The sequence below is a fragment of the Pelecanus crispus genome, chromosome 17 (assembly GCF_030463565.1).
Source record: "Pelecanus crispus isolate bPelCri1 chromosome 17, bPelCri1.pri, whole genome shotgun sequence".
Taxonomy (NCBI): domain Eukaryota; kingdom Metazoa; phylum Chordata; class Aves; order Pelecaniformes; family Pelecanidae; genus Pelecanus; species Pelecanus crispus.
The window spans coordinates 9,161,216-9,174,972 of record NC_134659.1 but is presented as its reverse complement, the minus strand read 5'-3'; the positions used below and the strand labels follow the sequence as shown (position 1 = coordinate 9,174,972).

General features: G+C 55.0%; 1 protein-coding gene across 1 annotated transcript in view; it reads left to right on the top strand.

The window, feature by feature from the left end:
- The window catches only part of LOC104031970 (receptor-type tyrosine-protein phosphatase V-like), a 39,770-nt gene that overhangs the window by 14,495 nt on the left and 11,518 nt on the right, over positions 1-13,757 (top strand). Inside the window, exons 8-25 of the mRNA XM_075722442.1 lie at positions 19-279; positions 819-1,091; positions 1,547-1,816; positions 2,392-2,661; positions 3,125-3,397; positions 3,685-3,957; positions 4,407-4,676; positions 5,067-5,339; positions 6,146-6,418; positions 6,952-7,224; positions 8,084-8,353; positions 8,835-9,113; positions 9,350-9,484; positions 9,572-9,782; positions 12,197-12,264; positions 12,436-12,562; positions 12,911-12,958; positions 13,410-13,503. Of these exons, the coding sequence (XP_075578557.1) occupies positions 19-279; positions 819-1,091; positions 1,547-1,816; positions 2,392-2,661; positions 3,125-3,397; positions 3,685-3,957; positions 4,407-4,676; positions 5,067-5,339; positions 6,146-6,418; positions 6,952-7,224; positions 8,084-8,353; positions 8,835-9,113; positions 9,350-9,484; positions 9,572-9,782; positions 12,197-12,264; positions 12,436-12,562; positions 12,911-12,958; positions 13,410-13,503 (3,941 nt within the window). The remainder of the gene's footprint in view (positions 1-18; positions 280-818; positions 1,092-1,546; positions 1,817-2,391; positions 2,662-3,124; positions 3,398-3,684; positions 3,958-4,406; positions 4,677-5,066; positions 5,340-6,145; positions 6,419-6,951; positions 7,225-8,083; positions 8,354-8,834; positions 9,114-9,349; positions 9,485-9,571; positions 9,783-12,196; positions 12,265-12,435; positions 12,563-12,910; positions 12,959-13,409; positions 13,504-13,757) is intronic.

Below are 13,757 nucleotides of genomic sequence, written 5' to 3'. Positions count from 1 at the left end.
CATCCTTGTCCCTTGCAGAGCCGCTAGCACCATCTGGTGTGAGTCTGTCCAGCCAGGGGAGCCCCTACAGCCTGCTAGCCAGCTGGGAGGAGGCAATGGGAGAGGGCTATGTGCTGGCCTTCAGTCCCGTGGAGCACCCTGTGAAGAACAGCTCACTGCTCAGAGGTGCCACCAACTTCACCTACGAGGGCCTCCGCCCTGGGACCCTCTACACCTTTGAGGTCAGCACCATGGCTGGCCCCTACACATCCACACCCCAGCACATCACCAACTGGACATGTGAGTGCCACAGCCCTCACCGCAGCCAGCCCTGGGGTTCCCACAGGGAACTGGTAGCACAGGTCTTCCGCAGCTTCATGCAATAAAAGGGCAAAAGGCTCAGGAGGAAAGCAGAGGTGCTGCTGGATGTGCCTGACCCTGGTCTGTACGCCAATTGCCCAGCACAAGGGTCAGTGTTTCCCAGTGCCCTCCTCATCTGCCGGGCACTGGGGAAGGCACAAATGCTCAGGCTGCATTTGCCCTGAACCACCTCTCCACCACCCTGGTTCAGACTATCCCACCCACCACCTCCTCCAGCACCAGACCAGTCCTCTCTTACCATGCCAGTTTGAACTCTGTGCTGGCCCAGTCCCTGCCAAACCTGTGTGTGGGTGTCAGCAGGGGTGATGGTGGCCTGCTCAGACCCTGCGGATGGCCAGAGCACCTGGATGTGGGTTTTCCCAGGGAAGGGGCTCCATCCCCAGCACATTTGGGGTTGCACTTCTGCCAGGTGACCACAGTCCAGGTGCAGCTGTGACTCTAGACCTTGCCTTTCCTAGATCCGTTGCCCCTGGAGCAGCTGACCCTCAGCAATCAGGGCCACAGCACCTCTCTGCAAGCCTCCTGGAGAGCAGCTCCCGCTGGCAGCACCGGCTACACAGGCACCCTCTGGGAAACCAAGTCCCAGGAGTGGGTCAGGAACATGACTGTGGGGAACAACTGGACAAATGTCACCTTTGAGGACCTGGTCCCTGGGCGACAGTATACACTGGAAATGGCTGCTATGGCTGGACCTTACAGATCCCCTGTGCAATCAGCCACAGACTGGACATGTGAGTGTGTTACTCCTACCTCACCCCTACTGCAAATTGCAACCATGACCTGTCCAACGAGAGCAGAAAGCTCACGCATGGAAGCAAGGCAGAGTGTAGACCATGTACGGGGAGCGGGGGGAACCAGGGACAGGGATGCATAGACAGACAAAGAGTGGAAGGACACCAGAGCCACATTCAGCCAGGTTGGAGTAAAAGGGTCTTCAGTGCAGGAGAAATCCATCACTGAGCAGAAAACGTTTCCAAATGTCACCCAGCAGGAAAGGTGGGGACCTGCTCCCATGTTTGCTGTGGGGCAGAAGCTCAGGCTGTTCTGGGGTTTGATATAACAGGGCTGATTTCTGACCTAAGCCCACCAGGGCTTGCCCAGGACAAGTGTGTGCAGGCCCCCACTCCACACCGTGGCACCTCCACCATGACTGCCTCTCACTGCCTGGATGTCTCTTCTCTCTCAGACCCCCTGCCTCCGGCTGGCGTGACCCTGACCAACACCCGACGCCCACTGGGACTCTCTGCCTTCTGGGACAAGGCTGCTGGTGATGTGGACCAGTTCCACCTTCAGCTCTACAGCAAGAGCCATGCAGCACAGAGGAACATCTCAGTGGGGCCAAACACCCACAACTTCACGTTCCTGGGGCTGTCCCCTGGCATTCAGTACTTCCTGAAGGTGACTGTCCTCGCTGGCCCATACAGATCCTCGTCACACTTTGCCACCGAGTGGACATGTGAGTGAGAAGTGTCCCCAGCCTCCTGCAGGGATGGGACGTCCTGGCACTGCCTGCAAGACTGGCAGTGACATGGACATGGCCAGGCAGAGGGAGGGCTCCGGTGAGACCTGCACACTCCCTTCCCCTGGGAATCGGAGTACGTGTCATGAGTTAGGTGCTATGTGCCGGCTTCTGGGCCCCAAAAGACCCTTCGCCCCAGCTCAGGCTTTCTCCAGTCAAGTTGAACCTTCTGCCTAGACCACTCGTGCTCTCAAGGCCAGCCTGGAGCTCGTGGGAGAGGGATGTAAGAGGGGAAGCACAGAGACCTGTCTGGACTTGCTGCTCTGTGTCCATAGAGCAGAGCAGCCCACTGGGGAGCTGAGTGCTCTCTTCTTGGTTACAGCACTTGCCTGCTAGCAGCAACCTGGGGACATGCATGGGCAACTTGCATGTCCCCCAGCACAACAGAACAGCTGGCAGTCAGCTGCCACCACTTCTCTTTTAGCCCTGTGCAGAGGTGCAGGCAGTGTCCTGGCTTCTCCAGCTGCTTTCTTCCATGATCTCATGGACTTCCATGCTTTGTTTGCCCCTAGATCCACTGTCTCTGGCTAATGTGAGTGTACAGCCTGGCCAGAGACCCCAGGAGCTACGTGTGAGCTGGGTGGAGTCAGGTGGTGGCAGAGACCACTTGGTACAGCTCTCAGTGGCTGAGTCCCTGTCCATCATCAGGAATGTGTCCGTGCCCCGTGGAGTCACACAGCTTGACCTGGAGGGGCTGGTGCCAGGGTCCCGATACCGTGTGGAGATCATTTCTCAGGCTGGGCCACATCGCACCTCCTCTCAGACTGCTGTCGGCTACACTGGTAGGAACGCAGCTCCTCTGCACCCCTCCCCATCCCTGGTACCCAGCCTGGCTCTCATCTGGGGAGGGGCTGGGGACCAAGAGAGGGGTTCCAGGGCTGTTCTGCAGGAGGGTTCTGAGACTATGTCCCCACAACACCACTGGTGCCTGTCTCCTACTCAAGATGCTAGCTCTCTTGTTGGGACCCTCACTCATCCTGAGCCCAGCAGCTCAATGGGGTATGCTGTGAGCCTACCCCAGCACTTTGGGACAAGGAGGAGGGGTCTCAGGCCATGGTGGTGATGCACTGTTATCACCTGGGACACAGGGAGCAGCTTTGATCTGGGAGCAACCTGCTGCTGTCAGCAGTCTTTAGACAGCATGTGAGATGTTCACAGTCCTGCAGCTCCCACCTTCATTCCCAAACTAGAGTCAGTCCTGAGCATCCCAGGTTTGTCCCCTGAAATGCTGTTTCTCTCCTGCAGTCCCGTTACCTCCTCTTTCCCTGTCGGCAAGCCCTATCAGCTCTGCCTGGGCTCTGGCTGTGCACTGGGAGACCCCTCCTGGGCAGAGGGATGGATACATGCTCAGCATGCATGAGGAGGGCTCTTCTGCACCAGCAAGGAACCTGGAAGCAGGGAAGGACAGCACCAATGTCACCCTGGCACAGCTGGCACCAGGAACTTGCTACCTTGTTGGGATTTGGGCCGTAGCTGGACCCTACCACTCCCTCCCCAAGAATGTCACTGGCTGTACAGGTGAGCATCCATACCACCCATGGGTTATTTGGGTGGGAGCACTGCAAGGAGCTCCAGAATGGGATGGGGATCAATGTTGGCACCCAGGGAGAGGAGAACACCCTGGCCTGGTTCCCAGTGATGTTGGCCTGCAGTCATCTGCCTCTTGCAGCCTTCTTGTACCATGTGGGCACAGAGCGCTTGCTGGCCCGTTGCTGCTGGCTGCCTGGGAAGGCCAGGTTCCTTCCTGGAGACGGCTGCATGTTCAGAACTGGATCTTTGACTCATGTGTCTGTCTTTCCTTGCAGTTCCTGCTGCACCAACAAACCTGAGTCTTACCAACCCAGGCAGCTCCTCAGAGCTTTACACACGCTGGGACAAGCCCCCCGGCAGGAGGGACCACTATCGCATTATTCTGTATAGCCTCAGCACTCAGAGCAGGGATCGGGTCCAGACCTTGGGTCCGGATGCCCAGAACATCACCTGGACTCACTTGGAGGCAGGCAGCAGGTTTGCCGTGCAGGTCACTGCTGTGAAAGGCTTCTTTGAAGCCTCTTCCACCAACGTCACCCAATGGACACGTAAGTCTGATGGGTTGGGTTGGACACAGCATGCCACTGTGCCCTAGAGCCTCCATCTGAGCCTTGCAGAGCACCTTCCCCATCCCAAACCATCCCTGCTGTGCCCCTAGCTTCTACATAGGTGTCCCACCTTTCTGCTCACTCTCCTCACTCCTTCCCTGACACAGAGCCAATCCTCCTTACCCACCTCAAAGGCTCTGGGTATCTCCCCTGCCATGTCTAGCTGCAAGCCCTGGGGGTATTGCACTGTCTGCCCATTTGTCCCCACACTTCTCTCTGGGAGGATTTCTGGTGGCCAGCCTGCCTACTGCCCAGTGGGATCTGGGGGCTGGAGTCCAGCCCATGGCACTGCCAGAGCACAAGGAACCACTGGGCAAAGCAGCTGGCTCATAGCTCTGCGCAGCGAGCAGTTCCACACGGGGGCTGACTGTCTCCCTGTTGCTTTCCAGATCCCTTGGCCCCTGCCAACCTCACCCTGGGCAGCCCCTCTGCCTCCGTACTGCAGGTCTCCTGGGCAGCAACAGGGCGAGGAGCAGAAGGCTACGTGGTGGCTGTCTATGACACAGACTCCAGCAGTCATGTTGGGCACATGGTGCTGGGTGGGGATGCCAGGAGTCACACCTTCAGGAACCTGAGCCCCGGCACCCACTACAGCGTGGCGGTGAGGGCCACAGCTGGGCCCTTCCACACCAGCACCTCCAACCTCACCCACTGCACACGTGAGTATGATGCTCTCCTCGCAGCCAGGTGTTGTCCACTACCAGATCTCCCCCTTTCTGGTTCAAACCAGAGGCCATACTGGTGCAGCTAGATCCTGCCCTCCTCTCCCACCCATGCAAGCGCTCAGTGCTCATGCCCTTCTGGATGCAGCATGGGGATTCTGTGCATGACCCCGTGGCCTGGCCACCCATGTCCCAGATAGCTGTCCACAGCACCAGAGAGGAGGCAATCCCTGGAGGCAGCTGCCATAGAGTCAAGGGCAAAGCCAGCACTTGGGACCTTGCAGGGCTGACCCAGCTCCTGCAGCAGAGGCTGGGCACAGGCATGGAGCGTCTCCTTTCCCTCAGCCTGAACGTGGCTCCTGGCAGTGACTCATGTTTCCTCCCCAGGCCCGCTGCCCCCAGCCAACGTGCACTGGCTGAGCACGGGGCACCCCGACAGGCTGAGCATGTCCTGGGAAGCCGCAGCTGGGAAGCGAGACAGCTACACACTGACCCTGTACCAAGCGCAGCTGGGCACTGTGGCAGCTACGGTCTCACTCAGGAGAGACACCCACAACTTCACCTTTGTGGGCCTGGCCCCAGGATACGAGTACTCCCTGGAGGCCACTGCCACAGCTGGACCGTACCAAGCAGTGGCACCCAACATCAGTGGCTGGACACGTAAGTGCCTGGAGGACTGTCCTCTGCAGAGGGTTGGGAGATGTTGCACCACTGGGCAGCCCTGAGGAGGGCTGGGAGGTTTACAGGGGTCCTGGCGCCTTTGGAGATGTGCACGCACATGTCCATGGGTGCAACACGCAGCAGTTAGTGCATGGGCACACCGCTACCCTCATGGGCACATGGATGTTCAGCTGTAGACTTGCACAAGTACCTGCTGATGACATGCAGGGTTACCTAGCTGTGCCCACGCAGGGAAAGCCCTCTGCCCGTGCAGCCCCATCTCCCTGTATACAGGAGCACTTGCACCCTTGCTAAGTCTCCTCCAGCAGGTAGAAAAGACATTACCATAAAGGTCCATGAATCAGTGTGGTAGAAGAGGCTAATCCACAGTCCTCCCAGGAGAGCGGGTCTTTGCTAGTTCAGCACTTCTCCCCACCCAGAAAGATTTTAGGGCTGGACAGAGTGTAGACACTGTGCCAGCTCTGCCCAGGCAGCTGCATGCCAGCTGGGTGCTGGAGGACGTGTGTGCACGCGGTGGTGGCAAAGGTGCTCCAGCTGGGCTATGGGGATGATGGTGACCTGGATGAAGAAGGGTTGGTGTGTGAGGGACCACAAAGGGTGAGCAGCATTAAAGGTGAGGGGGGATGGGGACAGAAAAGAGAAAAGTGAGGAGGAGGGGTGTGCCAGAGGGGGCCCTTCATGTCCCAGCCCTCAGGGAGCATCTGTTCTGCTGCACAATGTCCCGTCAAGTGTGTTTCCTTCCGTGCAGTCTCCGGTCCCTAACATCAGGTCTGGTGACTCCCCAGGCCCACTGCCCCCGGCCACTGTGCACTTGCTGAGCACGGGGCACCCTGACAGGCTAAGCGCGTCCTGGGAAGCCGCAGCTGGGGGACGAGACGGCTACACACTGACCCTGTACCACACACGGCTGGGCACTGTGGCAGCTACAACTTTGCTTGGGAAAGACACCCACAACTTCACCTTCACGGGACTGGCCCCAGGAAGCAAGTATGTGTTGGAGGTGGTGTCTGTGGCAGGTTCCTACCGGACACCTGCAGGGAACATCAGCAACTGGACATGTGAGTACCTGCTTTTGAGCGTGATGTGTGCCTTGCTGGGCAGTCACGAAGGCTCATGGCAAAGGACACGGTGCCGCTGACCTTCATGGAAGACTCTGAGCCCTGCCTGAACCCAAGGGCACATCAGTGCCATGGCACTGAGCAGGGCTCTGCCCACCTTCACCATCAGCTCCACCAGCCTGGATCAGAGCAGCTGCAGCTCCAGGGGCTGTGCTTCAGAGGAGAGGCACAGAGGAGGGAGCAGTGAACAGGGACATTCATCTTCTCCCTTCCAGCTGGCTGGGTGCTCCCTCCTCTCCCATCCCTGGGTGCCTTGCTCCAGCTGGGACGGGGCTATGTCTGCTGAGGCAAGCGCCACTTGGAGCTTGCAGAAACTGCTTTTAGCTGCCTCCAGGCTGGTGGATGCAGCCATGCAGCTGACACGAAGTGTCCTGTCCTGTGGTGTGGTGCATCCCTTGTGATGACACTGCCAGGATACCCAGGCAATGTCCTCAGACCTTTCACTGACAACATCTCCTATCCTGTCTTTCCAGACCCTGTGGCACCCCGTAACGTGTACATGACGAACCAGGGGTATCCCAACAGGCTGAGTGCATCCTGGAGAGCTGAACCCCAAGGACAAGACAGTTACAGGCTCCTCCTGTATCACTCGGGATCAGGTATTGTGGCAGCCAATGTATCTGTCGGGAAAGGCGTCAGCAAATTCACCTTTTCTGGCCTGGCTCCAGGACACAAATACCTGCTGGAAGTGGTGTCCATGGCAGGGCCCTACGCAGCCTCTGCAGGGAACATCAGCGACTGGACAAGTAAGTGGCAAGAGCTGGAGGTCCTTGCATCATGCGTGAGGCTCAGCGTTCCCCAGCTGGGTGGGTGCAGCACCTGTGGTGGGAACGGGCAGGAACAGGGCTGGGACTGCTGCCTGGAAGCTGTAGGTACCACCATAGCAATGGGATCAATGTGCAAGCCTCCAGTGAAGGGGAGAGCAGGGCAATACTGCTGCCCACAGGACAGTCTGGCAGCCGTGGTTGCTGTTTCAGGAGGCAGACCTCCAGCTCATGACCCTGCTGTTCACACAGGCTGGCTCCTCCAGGCATGGGTGACTGAACAACAGCAAGGGATCCCAGAGTGCTGCTCTGGTAGAGGACACCCACGCCTGGGAGACCAGGAGGCCTTACAGCCAGGGGGGGACACCCCACTGTCCCTGCTGCCTTAATCCCAGGCACTCAGAAAATTCCTTGTATGGGGGATAAGGGGAGGCTGGACTTTTTTTTTTTTTAAAGGAATGTGAAAATTGCAGATAAGCACAATAAGCCTTTTCATGTGCTTGTCCCCACAGTCCCTGCACTTTTTTGGGGCAATCCAGAGGTCTCAGCCAGCCCCTAGCAGAGTGCTGGGAGTCATGTGCAGAGACCTTCAGGCAGGTCTCTAATGAAACATGCTAATTGGCAGGAGGAAGAACCCATCTCCTCATGCTCCTCACTCTGCATGTCCTCCAGTTGCCATTTAAAGGTCATTTCTGGTAGTAGCAGTCAGTAGCTGCAGAAATGTTCTCACTGAACACATGAATTTTCTTTGCATATTACCCATCTTCTGCTTCTATCTCTACAGGATGGAAGAGAGTTACATGCATGCCAGTAACTCTCCCCTGGTGTGGTTTTATTGTAGCCCCCTCAGTTCCCAAAAATCTCTCTGCGGTGGCTGAAGGGAACAACACAATGCTCATCTCCTGGGGCAGTGTCTCTGGACAGCAGGATGACTGCCAGCTGTGGCTGCGGGAAACCAGGAACAGCACGCTGCCCTGGCGGCACACCCTCGGCAGAGGGCAAGTCCAGCACCTCCTCCAGGGGCTGATCCCAGGGAGGAACTACTCTGTCTCCTTGAGCTGCGTGGCTGGGCCCTACTGGAGCAGCACCAAACCCTTGGCAGTGCCGATGGGTGGGTATGCGCTGCCGTGGGGATGGGGGGAGTGCAGGCTGGAAGGGGAAGAAACGCCTGGGTGGCCTCAAGACTGGATCAGCCCTTGGGGGTCAACAGAAGCGTGGGAAGTCTTCAGGCTGGGAGAAAAGGAAAACTAGAAAGGTGACCCTCTGGTAGCCATCAGCTCCCTAGGCTAGCCCCACCACAGAGATTACCCATCACCTCGTGGCCTGGCTACCTGTGAAGCAAAGCGGACTCTGCAGAGATCTCCGTTGGTCTGCTTCTCCTGTAAGACATCTGCTCAGGCCCTGACCCATTCGCCTTGTCCTGTGGCCCTTGGCACAGAAGGCTCCCAGATCACAGGTGTCCAGCTCAGCTCCTCTCCCATTGACATAGGGACAGGCAGCAGAGGACCATAGTGGGTCTGGGCTGACGCATGGTCTGAGGTTGGGATTTCTCTGATCCATTAAGGACAGCGCCTGCCACATCTCCGTTGCAGAGCCAAACCCAGTGGAGGATGTACAATGCCTGCCAGAGTCAAGGAGCCTTTACTTGAACTGGACCAGCTCTCCTGGAGATGTGGAGGCTTATGAGGTGGTGGCAGAGAGACTCTCTGATGGACCTCCCACCTCCAAGTATGTCATGAGCATCCCTACTAGTGAGGCCAGTCTGGAGGGGCTGGGGCCAAACTCATCGTACCGAATTGTTGTGAGCACAGTGGGCATGAACACAATGAGGAGCCAGGCTGTGACTCTGCTCTGCAACACAACAGTGGAGGGTGAGTCCCCTTCTTTCCCACAGCCTTGCCACAGACCCCAGAAGACACCCAGTGTTGCTAATTAGACCTGGGGACTCTTTCAGATGCCTGTGAGCTCCATGTGGTCCTGCACTGAACTGCAGTGGGTCAGGGCTCTGGGCAGTAATGCTGGGACCAGTCACAGCCCGAGCAATATGTGGTGGGTCTGTGGGAGCAGGGACACACTAACAGGCTGAGCTTGCCGATTCCTCTTCCAGCCCTGCCTCCACCCCTGCGAGCAGACATCTTCCAGGTGGAAGCCAGCTCCACAGTTATCATTTCATCCAACCTATTCAGTGAGGAGAATGGCCAGATCGAGTATTATGGTGTCATTGCTACCACTAATGATTCACGTAAGTGCCCCTGCACATCCCGATCTGCAGTGGCTCCCTGGAGGGCAGCAGGTCCCCTGGACATCACTTTTGTACATTCCCCTTCAGTGCTGAGGCCCACCCAGGAAATCATGTCCAGCACATGGTATGACCACTATTATGGGACAGAGGACTCCTACCTGGCTGTGCTAATCCCCAATCCCTTCCATCTGAGCCCCGGGACCTCCCCTGAAACCTGGCGAGTGCCAGTGGGAACAGAGGAGTGTGGCCAGTCCAGGGAAACGTGCAATGGGAAGCTGAAAGCCAACGAACAGTACAGGTGAGAGATGTCAACATCCCTCCTGAGGGGAAGGGGCTGGAGGAGAAAAAGGACTGCACGTGTCCCTGCAAGATGCCACCAGCTCCCTGGATACCACCTCACTCTTGTACTCCCCAGACCCCCAGCAGTGGACCCCAGGGGTTGCTCCACTAAGCAGCATCTAAGGGATGCAAGGGCTGGCATACCAGAGAATATTAGACAGTGTAAGTGGGCAGGGAGAGTGAGAGCAGAAGTGAAAGCTGAGGCTGACGAGGGCTGTACATGTTGCGTTGGGAGCTGGGCAGTTTCCCACCTCCAGGGTAAGAACTAAAACGGATGCTGTTATTTGTAGGGCTTTAGCATGTGACTCAGAGTCACATGCAGACTCAGAGAGTGCAAAAATGAAACTGGTTCGGAAACATTAGTTCAAGTGGTGCCTACACAATTGGGGGTTCAAAGGTTGAGGGTAGCAAATGCATAGGCTAGGGTCCAAGTTCCCCATGAGACACACAGAAAGATTACAACATTCATAAATTCAGAGTCTTATTTGACAGTAAATAGAATCCATGAACATCAATGTCCAAGCATACATATTTTGCTAGAGGGTACCTTTAAAATAATTGATGGTAAAACAGGTTTTCTATTACAGAAAAAGAATAATATCTTTAGTCAGTCCTCTGTTAATTTAGAAGCTCACAATTTCATCAAATAGGGACCATATCCCCAGGCATTCCTCTGACAAAGGGATCCCCCAGAATCTGGCAGGTTGTCCCATTTCAGTTCAAAGAAACTTACAGCAAGGGTGGCTGACTAGTGATAGAAGTTGCTGAGAGTGTTGGGAAAAGAGAAAGACCGTGAGACAGTGTGTGCATGAGAGAGAACTTCACTTTCCCCTATAAGTAAAGTGAGAATTAGATCTGCCCTTAAGTTTTGAGTGGAGTCAAGGTCCCTACTGCTGGGTTTGGAGCTGCTGGCTCTCCTTCCTTCCTTCTTTCGTGCTTGGCTCTCTGTACTTTTGCTATGCACAGACTCCACTTACATGAAAAACTTACACTGGCAGGGAGAATTTCCAGTTGATTCAGAAGGTTTGAAACTGATTGCCCATCAATCCCATCTATTCTTTTTTGCTAATGGCTCCTGCCCGATTCAGCCTCAGGCATGGCAGGGCAAGCCTTGCTGCTTAACCCTAGCAGCCTCAGATCTGGTCTTCTGCTCCAGCCGTCAAGGCTGAGACAGAGGACAGCCTGGGTGCAAGGTGGGTCCACGTTACAACGCACTGGCTCAGACCAAGATCTGCCTGACCCATCTCTTGTAGCTGCCAGCAGCCTCGAGGGGAGTCTTAACAAAAGCACAAACACACTCTGGTACCCCTCCACCCCGCACATACTGTCCAGCCAGTCTGAGAGTGTCTATCTGCCCTCCATGCTTCCCAGCTGCCGTTTTCACTCCAACATCGACCTCCCACAGGGCAGCAGCTAATTCAGAGCCATCAGGGTGTCGTTAGCCCATCTGCCGTGATTGAATAACATGTACTTAACTGTCCAGTTACTCAGGACTAGAAGATCCTTTTGCACCTCTTCACAGCTTGCTTTTATTTTGCCTGCCCTAAACAACATATATCCTCAGTAAACTGTGCTGCTTTCCTAGTTAATCATTAGTAGTGTGGTGAAAAGCAGATACCTCTGACAGCCCATCTCCACTCTGAAAGCCAGCCCTTGTTTCCCATCTTTCAGTGAGTTATTTATCCACAAGCCCTTATCTCCCATGCCATGGCATCTGCGGGCTCAGTTTCCAAAGATGTCTTTGCTCTGGCAGCTGGGTCCAGGGCGCTGCCAGAAGGGACTCACACTGGGCTCCACAAATTCTTCGCAGCTCAAATCCAAAGCTATGATTGAAAGCCTTAGCTTGCATTTAGGGCACAAGAAGAGCTACCCTTCCAGATTACCTGCTCAGAAAGAAGTCAGCTCTGCAGGGAGCTGTGAGGCTTGGTGTGCACACTTCTGGGAGGAGGAGAATGTAGGGCAGATCTCCACAGGGTGCCCCAGCCACTTCTCTGTGCACAAGGAAGGGTATGGGCCGGGGCTCAGCCCTTCCAGCTGAGGTGCCCCTGTTTCAAACAGTGACCTGGGCTCAGGTCTTTCAAGTCAACCCAATTAATGGGTTGACATGAACTAAGATGGTGACTCAACCCAACTTGATTTTCCCTACTTACTGTTGTCTTTCCCTGTTTCTGTCCAAGAGGCAGAAAAGTGAGAGAAGACCATTTCCACACATTCCTTAAACCCCTACCAGAAAACCAGCTTCTTCCAATACAACATTTCAAAACAGAGGTAGTTGCCCTGTTCCCTGTTCCCTTGGATCTTCCTGCTGCTGGCTGCATGGGTGCTGTGCTCAGTTCAGACTGCCCCTGACTGCAGGACTCTGCTTTGTTCTAGGTTCAGCATCGCTGCCTTCACCAAATATGACCCAGTAGCCCCTGCAGTAACATTCACCATGTTCTCAGGTAAGATGGAGAATGCCATCTTCCCTACCTCGCTGTGCAAGGTAGAAATGATTAACAACAGGACAATGGCAAGCCAGCGGGAGATCATAGGCTGTAGCAAATATAATGAATAGAGAAAATACAGCCGTTTACTGACTCTTACTTCTGTCTGTTCTATCTCTTTGATTCCAGCTGCTGGATCCGGTGCAGAAACAACCCCACTCTCAATGCCAATAATTGCTGGAATCATCGTGGGATTTCTCTTGACACTTGCGGCTATTTTTGTTTTGGTCTACTGGAAACAGCTCAGAGCAAAGAGGTGAGGATGAGCCATCTCTTGCCTGCTGGGTGCAGGCTGAGAAACCCTACCTTCCATGCCAGGCCAGGAAGAAGAGCAGTGAGACGGTATAAAACCAGTTTTAGGCAAACTAGGCCACCCGCTAGTGGAGTTGTGCCTGGCAAGCACAGAAGCAAAAAGCAGAGGGGAGAGAGGAGCTGCCCGTGTGCAATTAATTCACAGAACCCTACATGTATGCAAGGCAGTGTGCCTGATGTGAGCTGTCTGCTCACAGGCACTCACACGCACAAGCCACCAGTACACAATATGTTCACAGCATCTGTCCCTGCATTGCAGGGAAGAGTAACATCTCCCATGCTTTGATTCTAGAACTAAGAAGAGCAGCTTGCCCCAGGAAATGGTGACCTACACCTTGAGGTGAGTGCTGGAGTCTTCCCTCTCTGCGTGTCCCCACTGCAGGTCCCAGAGTCCTTCACCTACTTCACTTCTCATGCTTTGACTCAGGAAAACTCCATCTCTGACTCATGTCCTTCAGTTATTTTTTAAATTTTAGGCTTTCCCATGTTCAGTATTTATTGCCCAGCTCCATTCCAAGTCAGTGGAAGTGGAAATGCATTGTCCACACCTCCTCTGCAAGTCTTCTGCAGTAGGAGAATATCCTCATCAACCTGAAATCCTTCCCAATATTTAAACAATGCTCTGTTGGACCCACTTCCCTGGGCAGTGACATGGGCTATAAACCTTCCCTGTGTGTGTACATCCAGGTACTGAAGGTCTCAAGGCTGGGCTGTCTCATTGGCTGCCTGACTGGCCTGCCAGACCTTCCAATAGCTAAAGGAGATTTTCCTCTGGACTTCATTTCATGCAGAAATGTCCATCGGCCAATTCCCATACAGAACTTCAAGCAGTACTATGAGATGAAGACAGCAAGTGCTAACCACGCTTTTTTCCAGGAGTTTGAGGTGAGATGAGACTCCTGCTAGAGATGAGACTTAATTTCCCCTCTAGGTAGCTCATGCCCCAGCTGTTGGGTGGCCTGTATAGACTCCTCATCTCCAGAGACAGTAACCCAGCTCTCTAGCAATCCAAACACCCTACTAGGCAATCTTGAAGGCTAAAGACTGGATGGACCAAGTGGTCAGGCAATCCCTTTGCTCAAAACCTGTTTTGTTCAAGTTCTGGTAGAAACGTGTTTTCTGTGGCATGAGGTGAACTA